Source organism: Borostomias antarcticus, assembly GCF_949987555.1.
Source record: "Borostomias antarcticus genome assembly, chromosome: 12".
NCBI lineage: Eukaryota > Metazoa > Chordata > Actinopteri > Stomiiformes > Stomiidae > Borostomias > Borostomias antarcticus.
In genome coordinates this window covers 10574156-10589303 of record NC_140245.1, presented here as the reverse complement: position 1 = coordinate 10589303, position 15148 = coordinate 10574156, and the positions used below count along the sequence as shown (strand labels likewise).

Here is a 15148-nt window from a genome sequence, read left to right as displayed (position 1 = left end):
TCAATTGTAATAATATCATGAATGAACAATTGTAATCATAGTACTCAACAGAATAGGTAATACTCGAGTCTTGATTGAAACTTTACCTAAATGCTTTATTAAACATACAGACATGCACATTAAAAGTAGCCATAAGTTATTATTTTGCATGTGCTCTCAGGACATGTTGTGGTTATGACCATCTTTGTAAAGAAGAGAGGCATGTAATGCACATGTATACTCTAGTACAGAGTCAGTTGTCTATTGTATAGACAATTGCTCAAGACAATTGCTCAAGTGTTGTCAGTTGTTGGTTCGAGTGTTCGAGTGTACAGTGGTGCATAGTCAGTTGTCTATTGTATAGACAATGTGCAAGGTGTCACGTGTTCACTTGTTGGTCCAGGGGGTGGCATGTGTGCCATTGTTATAATTAGAGTGAGGGCCTATGTATAGTACAACCAGAGTACTATAAACAACTGACTCTGCACCACTGTACACTCGAACCAACACCTGACAACACTTGAGCAATTGAACACCTCGTCTATACAATAGACAACTGACTCTGCACTACCGTACACTATCACTTGAATCAACACCTGACAACACTTGAGCAATTGAACACCTTGTCTATACAATAGAGAACTTACTCTGCACTACTGTATACTACTGTACAGTATACTTGACATGTTATGTAATTGCACTGCCTGTATCATGGACACAGTCACAGCCATCCATGATCAGATACTGCTGTCTGGCCATATCCTGTCCGGGTGGGGCTTGCACCTGAAGACCATCTTTGCGTTGCACAGCAGCCGACACCTGACTGGTGTTGCATCAGAGTGTTCTCTGGCCTCAACCACACCAGGCATCCCAGCATCAAAGCTGCAACAGAACAGAAGGGAGATAAAACAGTGCATTATTGCTGCTTCAAACTGGGTTTTGAAGCCTCGGCGCTACCATTAAATAACTTATTTAGACACGTTCTGTCCGAGTGAAATTATTTTTCCAAGGTAGTCTTCTTCTGTGGTGGTGGTGGTGCTTTGAAGCTTCAACCCAGCATTTGTTAAAATAGACCATTTTGCTTAGGTAAGTGAAGTTTCATGTTTATCTGACACTTGTAAATATGAGCGCCTCTCCTAACTAGGCCGACACCGATTTATTTTGACGGCAAAGTGAATGGACCAGCAAAAGACGGTTGTCTGGCATGAATCGCAGAATCGCAGAATGCGACAACAGGACTGAGAAGGGCTACATTTCAACCAGACATTCCAGTGAAACCAGGTAGTCAAAATAACTTACCTGATATAAAATGGCACCGCAAACGCGGGCATTTCTGATTATGTCCTCAGTCCAGTCCGTACGCTTAATAATGGCGATTTCGTCTGTCTTCCTCTGCTACTGTTTCAAGAATGCGCGCGCATACTTGTGCTGACTACTACTGATACTGGCAGTGCAGTATCCACTCGGCCACCGCTGACCTGGGAAATCTGTAGAGTCTGTTTGTTTTGATGTTCTGGGACCACTGCCTCTTGTGGTAGCAACAATAGAACTGCAGGTCAACAATGACAACAGAGAGGGAGGGAGGGAGGGAGGGAGCGACAAATAGGGTTCCCTCTTCATGGTGTGTCGGCTTACAGCCAACACACACACACACAAAAAAAAGAAGATCATTACACCTCAGTACTAGGAAATTACTAGGTAATTTTAACCTTAAAGACGCTCAGTTCGATTTCTCTTTTCTTTTTTCGGCCACTAGATGGGGCAGTGGTGCAGCGTATCAGATATAAACAAGTGGGCGTTTTCGCTCCATAAGGTGCCGTTCAGAGGGTGGGGCTCAGCGCCGGCCGGCTTCGCTCATAATAAAAATAAATTCTGCATTTGCTCCACAGGCACGACACCATTGGCTATATTTTCTGTACAGATAGTTATGACTCCCCTGGACCTATCTATTGCATAGTATATTTGATTTTATTTTATTTATTTTTTTACAAAAAGTGCAGTAAATTGAACAGAGCACCTTTAATTCTAAAAAGTTACTTGATAATTACCACCTTATTACTAGGAAATTACCAGGTAATTTCGACCCCCTAAAATAAAGTGTTACCTAATGCGCTTACATTTCCAAGCCTGTTGTGCAATTTACAATCAGAGCTTTAACAATACTGTAAAAGAGCCATAGATGAGCTCCTGGTCTGGAGAGACATAAGGCAACATTGAAGAGAGGCAGAGGAGTGAGAGAAGAGGAGGAGGAGGAGGAAGAGGAGGAGGAAGAGAAGGAGGAGGAAGAGAAGGAGGAGGAAGAGGAGGAGGAGGAGGAGCGAGAAGGGTTCAACCCATCTTGAGCTACTTCTCTGTTGCATCCATCATTTTTGGATTTTCAGAAATGAGAATAGGTAAGAAATCTACTTGCCTTGAAAACTGTATTCCTACTTTGTCAATACAATACCTTTTTTTATCAAATAGTTTTTTTGTTGTAGTTTTTTTACTCTATGGGCCTATTTTCTATTGTGTGCTCTGTGCAAATCATTTTGTGTTTAAACAATTGAGGAAAAACTGTAAAGTGGGACCCAGGTGGAGGTATTTGGGGGGTCTATCAGATGAGCGAGTCAGGTGACGGTTTATATACTTACACAGTATACTGTGGTGTCTGCTTGCTCTGTCTGCTTGTTGTGCTGTGTCCTGTTGTATTCTGTGTTGCCCTGCATGTGCGTATATTCTGCCCAGGGCACGGAATAGGCCTACAAATGCACACGGCGTATCACTTTTTGAATATCTTTGTTTTCTGGTGAAAGATGATCGTTCCTCCCACACATCAAGACAACCCTGTGACCCATGCTGATAATCAACCAGCTGGTGAGATCAAGCGTCATGTTTGATACAGCAAGAACACTGAAAACCAGGCAGAGGTGAGGGATCGCTTCTCTCAGGGGAAAAGAGAGAGCGGAGGAGAGCATAAAAGAGGAGAGAGGAAAGGTGGAGGGGGGCTCTGACGTGTGTTAGACAGATTATGAAATGACGGGCCCCTGGGCACAGACACGTAAAGGGCCCCCCACCTTTTCATTTATCAAATTTTTGAATTTGCCCAATGAGACGGCACCCAATTTGCCGATGATTTGAGAAAACTCACAATAAAAGCAGTTTTATTCTGCTCGGTTTTGACTCAAGGGACCTCAGCTCTGTGGGGAGGACTTACTTTTTGGATTTCTCCCCAAAAGAGTTGAAGGGCCCATATTGCATGGAGTACTCATCCCCTCTAAAGTACTATAAACACTCACTTAAAAACTACAGGTATCGTGATGGTTTCTTTCACGTTTTGTGACGTCTTCAAAGTGAATGTTTAGGCTATTGCTTCAGTTTTTCAGCAGGATTTTGAGGCTGTTATTGAATGAATGACTAAGCCCTTTGACTAGGCCACAAGAAATGCAAAGGGCCCCCTGAGCTCTTGGGCCCCTGGGCCTAGGCCCGTTCAGTACTAGTCTTTGTGTGTGAGGGACGTGTTGAACCCCCCCCCTCCACACCCTCACGCACACAGAGAGTAGGTGGGGCGAGGAAGATAAGGTGATCAGGTCAGACCAGAGCCCTTTGTTCCACAGTTGCCTCACTCAGGCAGAGGTGAGAACAGCGCCCCCAACCCCGCCCTCCTCAGTCACCTCTAAACCCATCATGGAGATCTAATTTACACATCGTCCGTGCCCGCCCACCCCCCATGGTGTCCCGGTCCTGTTCTGTTTCAACACCAGCCCTGCCCGGTTTCCACACCCCCCTCCCTCCCCCGCCTCCTCCCCCCGTTTCAACACCCCCAGCCTGGGCCGTCGGCGTCTGTGAATCTACAGATTGTTTGGACAAGCAGACGAGCAAATGGCCCCCCGTCGCTGGTCCCACTGTAACTGAATGGGCAGTGTGTGAGAACCGTTTGAGTTTGGGGCTCAGCATGGTGTCAACAGGCATGCCGATTCACCCTACCTGCCTAACTCACTCTCTCAAGAACTCAAATGCTCACCCTCTCGCTATCTCAGGAACTCACTCACTCAAAAGCTCACCCTTTCGATCACTCATTAACTCAAACTCGGTTTACGACATGGATACAGAATGTGCTAATGTCCCGCAGACTATCACCCAGAGACTGAGACACGGGCTTGAGTGATTGAATAGGTTGTGTATTGTATGTGTGTGTGTGGGGTGGGGCTTCCTTATCACATGTCTCAGTAGGCCTAATGCATTTAATCAGACTTCACGTTTTAAACCATCACTGTCATGATATAAATGAGACAGCACATGAATACAATAGACTTTTGAAAAAATGTCCATGATGCTCTTTGCTGGTGCGTTTTTGTTTGACTGAGGTAAATCACTATCAAATGCATTAAATCCCTAGAATTCAACAACTTCGCGTTATTTCCATAAAGCAAAGGGAAGATCTCCCTCCCGCCCTGGTTTTCACTAGGATGATGTGGACTAATGCACAGCTGTGGGAGGGGCACTATGTATGGGCCACGCACGGCTTTCAGCTCTCTCTCTCACACAACCTGGGCCACAGGAGGCAAACTTGCCGAATGAGAATAGAGCTCTGATCATAATGTTCCTTAACTTGAAAAACTTGATCCGTCAATGAACGGTTTTGAGTTTCAACTATTGTGTTATGAACATGTAAATTCACATGGAGTCTCAAGTCTACCAATCCGTATTGTCCTCGTGCTGCCCGCCTACTACTGGTGCTGGAGCTGAGAGTGCGCACGCGATATCACCGAGACCATGAAAGACTGGATACAAACTGGGTGCCTTGCAAGGCTCGATCTTAATTTGTGACGCTGCAAAGTGAGATATTTTGAATGAAAAGCACATACACCGTGCCCCATTTATGCATAGCCCCGAGTTCAGAGTAATTTAGAGCGGCGTATTCCTTTAAAGCGAGATAAAACTGCACACAAGGCTCGGAGATTACAGCGGTTATGTAATGAAGAGCTATTACGGTCCTGTGAAAAACACAGCCAGTTCTCGCGATGCATGAAGCTTCCATCTTGCCACGTTCAAATACTCGGTGAAAAAAGGGGGGATGAACGAGGCGGTTCTAGCCTGCGGATATCCACACGATTGAATAAGACAACCACCTCTGAAATACTATTGGACGATATTTTCTTTATCTCCGCCCACCTTGTCTTAGTAAGGACAGCACTGGCGGAGAACGCAGTCACTCAAAAGTGGACGGGGTTGCTATGGGCTTCGGTTTATGAGGGCAGAGAGATTTGATTTCTACTGGGCCACCTTTAGTGCAAGAAATAGTGAGTGCATCTCGCTCATATTGACCATACACACGTTTCCACTTGAATTCAAATACCCGCGAATTAGCCATGGCCCCGAAGAAAAACGCACGAGGACACACCAAGAAAGGTAATATTTCTTATTCCAGCAATGGCAGAGATGCATGCAACCTTCAGCAGTTCGCTACAGCAGCCTACTGCAGAAGGCCTTCCAAAGTTAATCGGACGCCAAGCTCTCTCCTTTGTCCTTTAAACCATGAGTTTTTATGGTGTGGGCGTTTGTTATCACGCAGCACCAGAAATCGGCTCTGTAGTAGAATTCATACTATTAGCAATGTTTTTTTTGTGTTACATACGCTTTCTCCTTTGCTACATTTTATAACAACGCCGATGTGTTGCGTTGTTGTACGGCGACAGTCGTCGTTTCGCTGTGCGGTTAGGCGAAGGTTCTTAGGTTAAAAACGAAAGTTAAAATGGGTGCACCGTGCATGTAGCATAAGTAGGGGATCCAAACAGCCACAGTGCGACACAGCCAGGCCCACCGTCTGATTCTGCCCTCTTCTACGGCTCTGTTGAGCGGTGCAGCGCATCACTGGGCTAGCTTACAGAGTGGTGTCGTCCCCCCTTTACTTTCCGGTCACTTCTCCAAATGCTCACGTGTCCATACGCTGGGACGTGGGGAGACGTGGCTCCTTCGCAGTCCCGACACGAGACCCCCGCTGCTAGGCTGTAATTATATGGAACCCTACTTTTTCTCCTACGCGTAAAGGCGCGCGGCCGCTCCCCTTGCCGTCGTCAATCAAGTTGAAATAACAAGAAAAGCAACTACCAGCGCCTAGCCTTCTAGACTGTGGGTGTGGGTGTGCGCATGTTGCAGGCTACAGGCCAGGGGGTGCGCACCTCGTAGAGCCTACAGAAGCATGCTAAATGTATGCCCCCCATGCAAAACCTCAGTTTCAGAATGACACGTGGCTTTAGAAATGTACAGGAAGTCCATGTATGTTCGCTGTGTGCTGGTCATAGGGTAGGGAAGATTGTGCTATCTTTGCTTTCCCCATCGCCTTATCGCAAAGGTTCGAACCCAAGGTTCTAGAGTCAGTCTCTTAGAATGGGAGACGAGAACATTTCCAACACTTAACCACCTGGAAAAAAGTTTTTATTTTCGAATGTAATGTTGATTTTTGCAGGAGACTGTTAAAACCTTAGATCGTTGCGTCAAGGGGACATCCATCTTCACTCGCTCCGCCCAACTTTTTGTGTGCCCCTGTGCCACAGTAAAGAAATGCGAATAGCGCGCTCTTATGCGTTATTAATGTATACAGTTGATTTACATTTCATTGGCTGCAAATGACGCATTGAAATGCGCTTTGCTTGTTTGCCACGCTCAGATAATGGCTACAACGAGGAAAAAGCCTCTAGAACATCATGTACCATTCTTATCGTGCATTTCACAACTCGCTGGCTCCTCCCCTTACATGCGTGTTCGACCGTTGCTCAGGGTCCCGACTTCGAATGGGTGAAGCGTTTACAACATCGCAGATTTTGAGATGTAGGAATACAAATGAGATGATTCAACGTTGTCTGCGGCCATGTGCTCCATAACACGTTTCTTCCGATTATAATCTGAGCTCTTTGCTCTGTAGACCTCGGAAGTGATATTGGCAGATTCAATAGACTGATTAGGAAGGAATAGAGACATATTGTAGCTCAGTACTAGCTGAGTGAAAGCTTAGTAAAGCAATAATTCAAGATCAGGCCACTCAACTTATTTGTATTAATCAAGTGCACAGCAAATAAACACGTCCCCCATTTCTGACTCTCTTAAGAAGTTAAAGGAAGAAACGCGAAAAACCCATTTGTTAAGAACACAGTGGAGATATGGTTTAAAGCACAGAGATACTTTGGTACAGATACAAAGCTCTCACACTTTCCTCCCATATGGGGCAACAGAGTAGCCTACCAGGGACTCATGGCCTAGGGTTCAAGATATGGGCAGACAAAGGTATTGGTAAAATTATGGATATGTATGATGATGATGAGGTACTTCTAACTTTCGAGGATCTGCGTAAGAAATATGATATACCGTTTAAACACTTCTATAAGTATTTACAGGTAAAGAGCTACATAACAAAGACTCAAAATAACAGCTCTTCTGCCACCTCTTTCCGCTTTGGAAAAGATGATGTTACTCTATTCTGATGGCCGGGGTCAGGTGTCTCTGGTATATAACTCGTTTGTTAGGATGTCTTGGGAGTCCTCTGGGAGTAGGAGATTGGCTTGGTGTAATGATTTGAATTCAGAGGTTACAGTTGATGACTGGGAGGAGGTTTGTCATAAAGCTCAGACGATCAATACAAGATTTAGATTATTACAGTATAAGTGGATTGTGCGTACTTGCACTTCAATGGAAAGGCCCAGATAAAGCAGATATCAGAATTTGGTTCCGGAACCTCTGAGTGTCTTGCTTTAGAGAAATTGACACATGCCATCAAAGGGAAACCTGTTTTCTTTCGAGACATATGGGGACATTTCCTATATTTTATGGAAAAGAATCCTTTTGGAACTGTATTCTCTTAAGCAAGTGTTTTTTCAGCTTTTGTACATTCTTGGAACAAACTGTCTTTCATGCCATGTGCATATAAGCTATTCATTTTCTAATTTTGTTTATTTATTATCTATTTTTAATTATTATTATTATTATTTTGATATTTACCTAGTTTAACTTATGGGGAATGAGAAAGGTAGGGGTTAGATGGGGGTTGTGTGTGTTGTTTTATGTGTTGTGATCTATTCAGGGGGGAAACAAAACATGTCCCTTCTGCATGTTGCAGATTCATGTGTGGCATTAGAAGGAGTGAACATGATATTCTCATCATGAATATGAATTATATGAAATGTTATATGGTTTTTCATTATGTACATACTCGTATTTAACTCCCAGAACTCTAGGGTTAGGGTTATAGGACCCATATACAGCCTAGCCAGGCACACGCTATCTGATTTATCCAGCATGATCAAACGACCTAAATAAGACTCATCTGAACTATGCTGGGAAATATAACTAATGTAAACTATGATATGATAATTCTACCCACAATGCACCTAACCTCGATACTAACTAACCTATGAGAATCTTAACATTTAGAACAAGCACCAAAAGAGTGACTAAGCACCTCAAGCTATGAACGCTGGAGTTAGAAAGTAGACCTTTCTCCAAGTAGATGGACAGACGAATGAACGAACAACCAACCAAACATACAGGGGTGGATCTAACACCCCTTCCACTCCGGCGGGGGACAGTATCATTATGGTCATGGATCACATGGCGAAACGGACGGCCTACTACACATCAGACACATACTCCAGTATTATGCTGATAATCATCTGTTTTTTCAAATCCACTGTGACCATAGACATAGGCTTTCAGGGTTACTATGGGTTTAATCAATAGGACTTTGAGGGATGTCTGACGATCGGTGTTCATGATTTGCCAAGGAGGAGTGTTTGTGTGATACTGTTATCTCCGTGTCATTATTCCTGTCTGGTGGTTGAGTCTAAATGCTGACATCACCCCCCCCCCCCCAGGCCTCCTCCCGTTCTCTGGGGCTCCTGGTCTGGCCGGACGAAGGCCACAGCCCTGGTAAAGGCAGCAGCTGCTTGCCTGGACCTGCCGTGTTGGTGTGACAGTGTGTTTTCATTGCAGTGTGCCCCGCCCCCCCCCCCCCCCCTCAAACTAAACAGTGCTCTATAACCTTGCATGAGTGGCGTGGTCCAGGCTGGTTTGGAGGGGATTGCTAATGTTGCTTTGCTTTGGATTTGATTGGATGGCCCTTTGAGGGTGGTCTGTGATGTATTGTGTGTTATAGACTGCGGCTGTGATTGGTTGATTGATTCAGAGGCCGGTGTGGTGTTTCTGCTGATGTTCTTGTTCAGTCTGTTGCTCTGAGTTCTTGTTTGTTTGTTTATCTGGGAGCTTTTTATATAAAGTTGGTTGAGGCCCTGCCAGGCGTAAGTACAAATCAGCTACAGACACACACGCACACAGAGACACACACACAGGCCTTTATTTATGGTCTTGAAATAAAGGCGAGGCCAGACACACACTTTAGATCTGCTCTTTGATTAGAAGAGGAGATTGACAGGGTGTGTGTGTGTGTGTGTGTGTGTGTGTGTGTGTGTGTGTGTGTGTGTGTGTGTGTGTGTGTGTGTGTGTGTGTGTGTGTGTGTGTGTGTGTGTGTGTGTGTGTGTGTGTGTGTGTGTGTGTGTGTGTGTGTGTGTGTGTGTGTGTGTGACAGTCTGCGTGAGTGAAGGCTGGAGTCCCTCCGTGGGGATGAGGGGAAAGGGAGAGTGGAGGGAGGGACGTCTCGGGCGTGAAGATGGCCTGTCCTCCTGTCCCGAGGGCCCCGGCTCTCTGTCCTCCTGTCCCGAGGGCCCCGGCTCTCTGTCCTTCTGTCCTCCTGTCCCGAGGGCCCCGGCTCTCTGTCCTTCTGTCCTCCTGTCTCGAGGGCCCCGGCTCTGTCCTCCTGTCCCGAGGGCCCTTGGCAGAGGCTGGGCAGGAGTTGAGGTGGCGGACGGGAGGATCACAGACGGCAGCCATATAATGCAAAGTTAAGAGGCGTTCGTGCGTGTGTGTGTGCACGTCTGTGAGAGAGAGAGAGAGAAGGGAAAGTAGAGAGAGAGAGAGGGGGAGTCAAGGCAGGCATTCCACAGGAACCTTATGTAATTTGAAACTCTGAACAATATGTACTAACGACACAGGCTGAGAGAGAGTGAGGGAGAGAGAGAGAGAGAGAGAGGGAGCAGTTTCCAACTCCACACTTCAGGAACGAAGTCTCTGAATCTACTAGTGGCTGTAAACAACCCGTGGACTATTCAGCAGAAAGATACGGTGCGTGTCTGTGTGTGTGTGTGTGTCTGAGTGTGTGTGTGAGTGCGCATGTCGGGGTCGTTGCTTGACTGAATGTACCTGTGAGTGAGAGGAGCACTTGTGACTGTGTGTTGTAATGTTGAGTCGGGGAGTGACTAGGGTGTGTGAGCATCGTTTGTGCATGATTTTCAGTGTTTGTTGAGACAACGGTGGTCTAATTCTGTTGTGGATTGACTGAGCAACTGAGGGTTGTGTGTGTTTCAAAGTGTGTGTGTGTGTGTGTGTGTTTGTTTCTCTCTAACTCCAACATACTAGACTGCATTAAGCACCTGAACTACAGGCTACAGACAGGGTTACTAGAGGAATATACAAAGTTAGCCTGCATAACTAGAGAAACATTTTGACACACTGTTGCTCTTCATATTCTGGTTGACGAAGAGCGCTTGAAGAATGATTAGGGGGGTCGTTGGGAATGCTGAGTCAGCACAGCCTCGCCCCTTCTTAAACCCTCTTTTCTTTCTGAGGTGAAAAGTCTCGCTGTATTCCACTGTTGTGCTGTGGAACGTTAGCAGGCTAACAGGCCCTTCCTGCTCTGTGACATGCTGTCGCCCCAGGGGCTGCTGGGTAGGATGCACCCTTCATCAATACTGCCTGTCAGCCATCTTCTGCTCTCAAACACAAGCACTCTGCTCGGGTGATCGGGACTCTATGCAATCGTTTGTCGTCACATCTGATTTGAAAGTGTAATGCTGGCTATTTTTCATCCAAATGTAGGCTTTTAAAGAGTGTTAAAACACAGCCCACATTTATGACAGTTTCCACTTATTTTACAGTCTTCAACTCAATAGGTATTCTGCTGCAAATCAAATTGATTCAAGGATCAGGAGCCAGAGGTACATTTGAAACCTCTGCGTTTTGCAGTTAGATGGTCAGTGATGTGTTTTGTCTGGGGGAACTTTGAATGAGATTTCCATACGCGCTGAGATGATCGTCTCATTGTTCCACTCGAACCGGTCCATCAGCATGGTCATGATTATTGGTCACATGCCGATATTCCAGATCAGCAACATTTGGGGCAAGTAATTAGCAAGTGGCAACACGAAGCGCTTTGGGGCACCAGGTCGTAAATTCTCTCTTGGTAATGAGGATGCTCCGGCCTCAGGTGGTGGCCAGTCAACTGGTCTCCAGCAGACAGCTGCCCCTCCCAAAAATGCCTACGCAAAGAAGGGGGGAGTCTAGTCAGGAAAATCTGTAGTCACGTGAAAATTTCCCCATGAGAAAGTACAGAGGATGGCTTCTACCTTATGCTGGACGCAATCCAAACACGAGCGTGAATCTCTATTAGCCAACCGTTTTAAGGGAGAGCAGAGAACAGGGCTCTCTTCTCTAAGGCTGACCTGCTAGTGAGATATGACTGGGCATTATTCATGGACCTGAAAATAAATGCTAGTCCAGAGTGGGGAGTTGTAAAGGAGGTAAGCATTCCCCGTTTCCTGACATGGCCCTGGTTTAAGGTGGACAAAGATGGAGGTGATTTTATTGTTTTTGCCAAATTTTCAATCTGCAGAAAAATCCATCACAGCGGACATTGTGGGTCCTTGAGGCAAGTTTGTTCCCCACAAGAAAAAACATAAGAAACCAAGTTTCATACATTTTAATTTGTGTTTTGTATTTCTATTAGCGCCACCTATGCACGAATCACGGTAATTCTCTCTGGCATAGTTACTCATGGTCTGTATTTGCAGCATGCATTTTTGGTCAAAGACTTGAGTTATCCAGGAAAAGCTTTGTGGACCGACCGACCAACCAACCAACTGACAGAGCTGTGAAGCTGCTGCTAGCAACTAATGGAACCTAATCAGTCAGTGGATTTGAAGCACAGATTGTGCAAACAGTGTAGAAACACCTCAAATCACTGTTTTTATATGAAAGTGAAACCACAGTTAATCACACTTAGTCACGATTACAACAGCAGGCAAAATAACCACAATTGCGCGCGCGCACACACACACACACGGTGAGGCTGTTTAACCCATCCATCTTAAGCTATGATCGTCCCCATCTCAACCCTAACTTGAGACTCTGCAGGGCTGTGAGTGTGTGCCAGAGTTCACCCTCCCCCCCCCATGTCTCTCCAGTCTCTAAACCCCTCCCCCCCCATCTCTCTCCAGTCTCTATCCCCCCCCCCCAGTCTCTCTCCAGTCTCTAAACCCCTCCCCCCATCTCTCTCCTGTCTCTAAACCCCTCCCCTCCCATCTCTCTCCAGTCTCTAACCCCCCCCCATCTCTCTCCAGTCTCTAAACCCCTCCCCCCCATCTCTCTCCAGTCTCTAACCCCCCCCCATCTCTCTCCAGTCTCTAAACCCCTCCCCCCCATCTCTCTCCAGTCTCTAACCCCCCCCATCTCTCTCCAGTCTCTAAACCCCTCCCCCCCATCTCTCTCCAGTCTCTTAACCCCTCCCCCAGTCTCTGAACCCCCCCCCCCCCCCCCCCCCATCTCTCTCCAGTCTCTAAACCCCTCCCCCCCATCTCTCTCCAGTCTCTAACCCCTCCCCCCAGTCTCTCAACCCCTCCCCCCTCACTAGCGCTTTGTACACCTCCGCTGCTGGTGACCTAAACAAAGCACTAGACCACTGCTCCTCCCATGGACTAGATCTGATAACCAAGCCAATGGGGTTTCCACTACAGCACATCGCCTGGCCAGGGGCCTCATTTATAAACATTGCGTAGAATCCACGTAACTAAGTTAGTTAAGCTAAGTGATTACTAAAATATACGCACAAAAAATCTCTGATTTATAAAACGCTGCGTATCACAACCCGTGTTCACTCAGGCACGCCTACGCCAGCTGCCCTTTATAAATCACAATCAACACTTAACTTGGCGCACGTGAACGCGCGTTCTGATCACACCCCAATTAACGCCCACAATTGCCTATAAATGGTCAGTGATACGCCTATACATATGCAACGACAATGGAGCCGAGTGCAAAAGGCAGAAAGAGAAAGATACATTTTACCGATGCGAGGTGGAGGTATTGGTCAACGAGGTAGAGACGCCGCAAAAGTATCTTTTCGGAACGATGATTTCACATGTGCACGACTGATAAGAGCACCTGTTAGGCCTGAGTGGTCTGTTAGATAATGAATTATCTATCATGCAGGCTATATTGGCATTCGTTTAGTGCGGTAGGCATTATTAGGTGGCTGCTTATATCCAAACTGATAATCATTATAAGCCTATAGTGTTGTTGCATGGGTAATGGGGTTTGGATCTATATTGCACGTAATCTAATGCTTCACAGGGTGGCCCATGAATAAAATGCCTAACTTATCAACGTATAAACGGGTCAATTTACAATGACATCCATAACAATGCAAACATGTAGGCCTATAGTGACTACTTAAGGCAAGTATCCCCAATTTAACTATACGACAGATCTGAGGGTTCTTTGCAGCATCCAATTTGTGTATTTTCCGGGATATCTTGCATTTCACATACTTTCTCAAAACATTCTGTAGGCATATAGAAGCTGCGTGTTCTAATGGATGTTGCGGGATAGCCAAGCACATATTAGAACATCTGTGCCAAGTCCCGGCATATCCAAGGCCCCGTGCGTCATGGCCTACTATAATCCAGCTATATCAGCGCCTGTATCGAGGTCTTGTAAATATATGGGGTCCATGGATGAGTTTCATGTGATTCTATAAAGGGTAATTATTGCTACACACATGACGATTCGCCAAATTAATAATCTAACTTGCTCCCTTGTGTTCTTACAACTTGGAGACGCATCACCATGCGCTGTTTTGCGCACAGCTAATTCTACCAAAGCGTCATGTGAGCATTGGGATGACATGCGTTTTTAGGCCCACATTCCTCGTATGCCTGCTACATGACAATCATAAGACAATATGAGGATATATGATGATGTACAATATAGCCTAATGTAGCCTACAGTTGCCTCAAGTAGGACATTTCCATTCACCGCTCAACATCATTGTAATTGCGGCTTGCCTCAGTGGTCATTCGGGTTTACATAAAAGCCTAATAAATTATAGGCTATAAATACAACATGAATACATTAACGAATGAATAGGTGGATAATTAAACATACGAATAATTAACTAAATAAATGATTAACTGAATAAATATACTTCAACGCCGAATGCAACATTTGTTTGGTGCGGTATAGGCCTTATAGTTGTAGACCATCGACATACGGAGACCTATAGGCTCGTGTCGTGTTGTGTTATCAATGTAATATTTGGCTTTTATTCATAGGCTACTGCCCGTGATGCTTCACGGAAAAGCCTATAAATGAATAGGCCTACAACATAACATTATATTATGACACAAATGGGTCAATTCACAGACGCATCCAAAGCAATGCCGACATTATATGATTAGGCTACGGAGGCGATTGATTCCGTTTAAACTGTGTGACACATTGGAGGGTTTCTTGCAGCGACCGATGTATTTATTATTCAATATGTCATGTGTTTCGCAGACTTTCCCGAGTTTCATCTCTCTGCCATCGGAGTCGCGTTTTCCCCTTTCTCCAGAAACGTGCTTATCGTAGTTAAAGGAGGGTCGAAGTGTGCGTAGAGTTACGCACACCTTCCGCCAACTTATCGCTCAGCTCGTTTTTTATAAATACCGAAAGTTGCGTAGAAAGTTGCTCAGCATGGGTTACGCACGCTTTTGTACTTACGCAACGTTTATAAATGAGGCCCCTGGTCTGGTCTGCCCTCACCCACACCTGTCCAGTACTGCCTGGTCTGGTCTGGTCTGGCAATGTGCTCAGGGTGGAATCCCTTATTAGAGTATGTTTGGGGCTTTGAGTTTGGCTTTGGTGCTGGTTTGAGTTGAGGCGTAACATCTCCCTACCCTCCGACCCCCCAAATAACCTTTAACCTCCACGTCTGTGAGGTGAGTTGTTGCTGCTTCCATCTCAGTCACGTGTGCCTTGGATGTTCCTGGCCCTGCGTGTGTGTCTGCCCTGGTGCGTTCTGGGTAATCATCACCCATCCCGCCCCCCATC

At 45.8% G+C, this 15148-nt stretch overlaps 1 protein-coding gene across 2 annotated transcripts in view; it reads left to right on the top strand.

Moving 5' to 3' along the window:
• Positions 1-5208: 5208 nt before the first annotated feature.
• Positions 5209-15148, top strand: part of asph (aspartate beta-hydroxylase) — a 29678-nt gene continuing 19738 nt past the window's right edge. For both annotated transcript variants that reach the window (XM_084446795.1, XM_084446794.1), the window contains exon 1: positions 5209-5367. In XM_084446795.1, the coding sequence (XP_084302921.1) occupies positions 5328-5367 (40 nt within the window). In that variant the 5' untranslated portion in view covers positions 5209-5327. The remainder of the gene's footprint in view (positions 5368-15148) is intronic.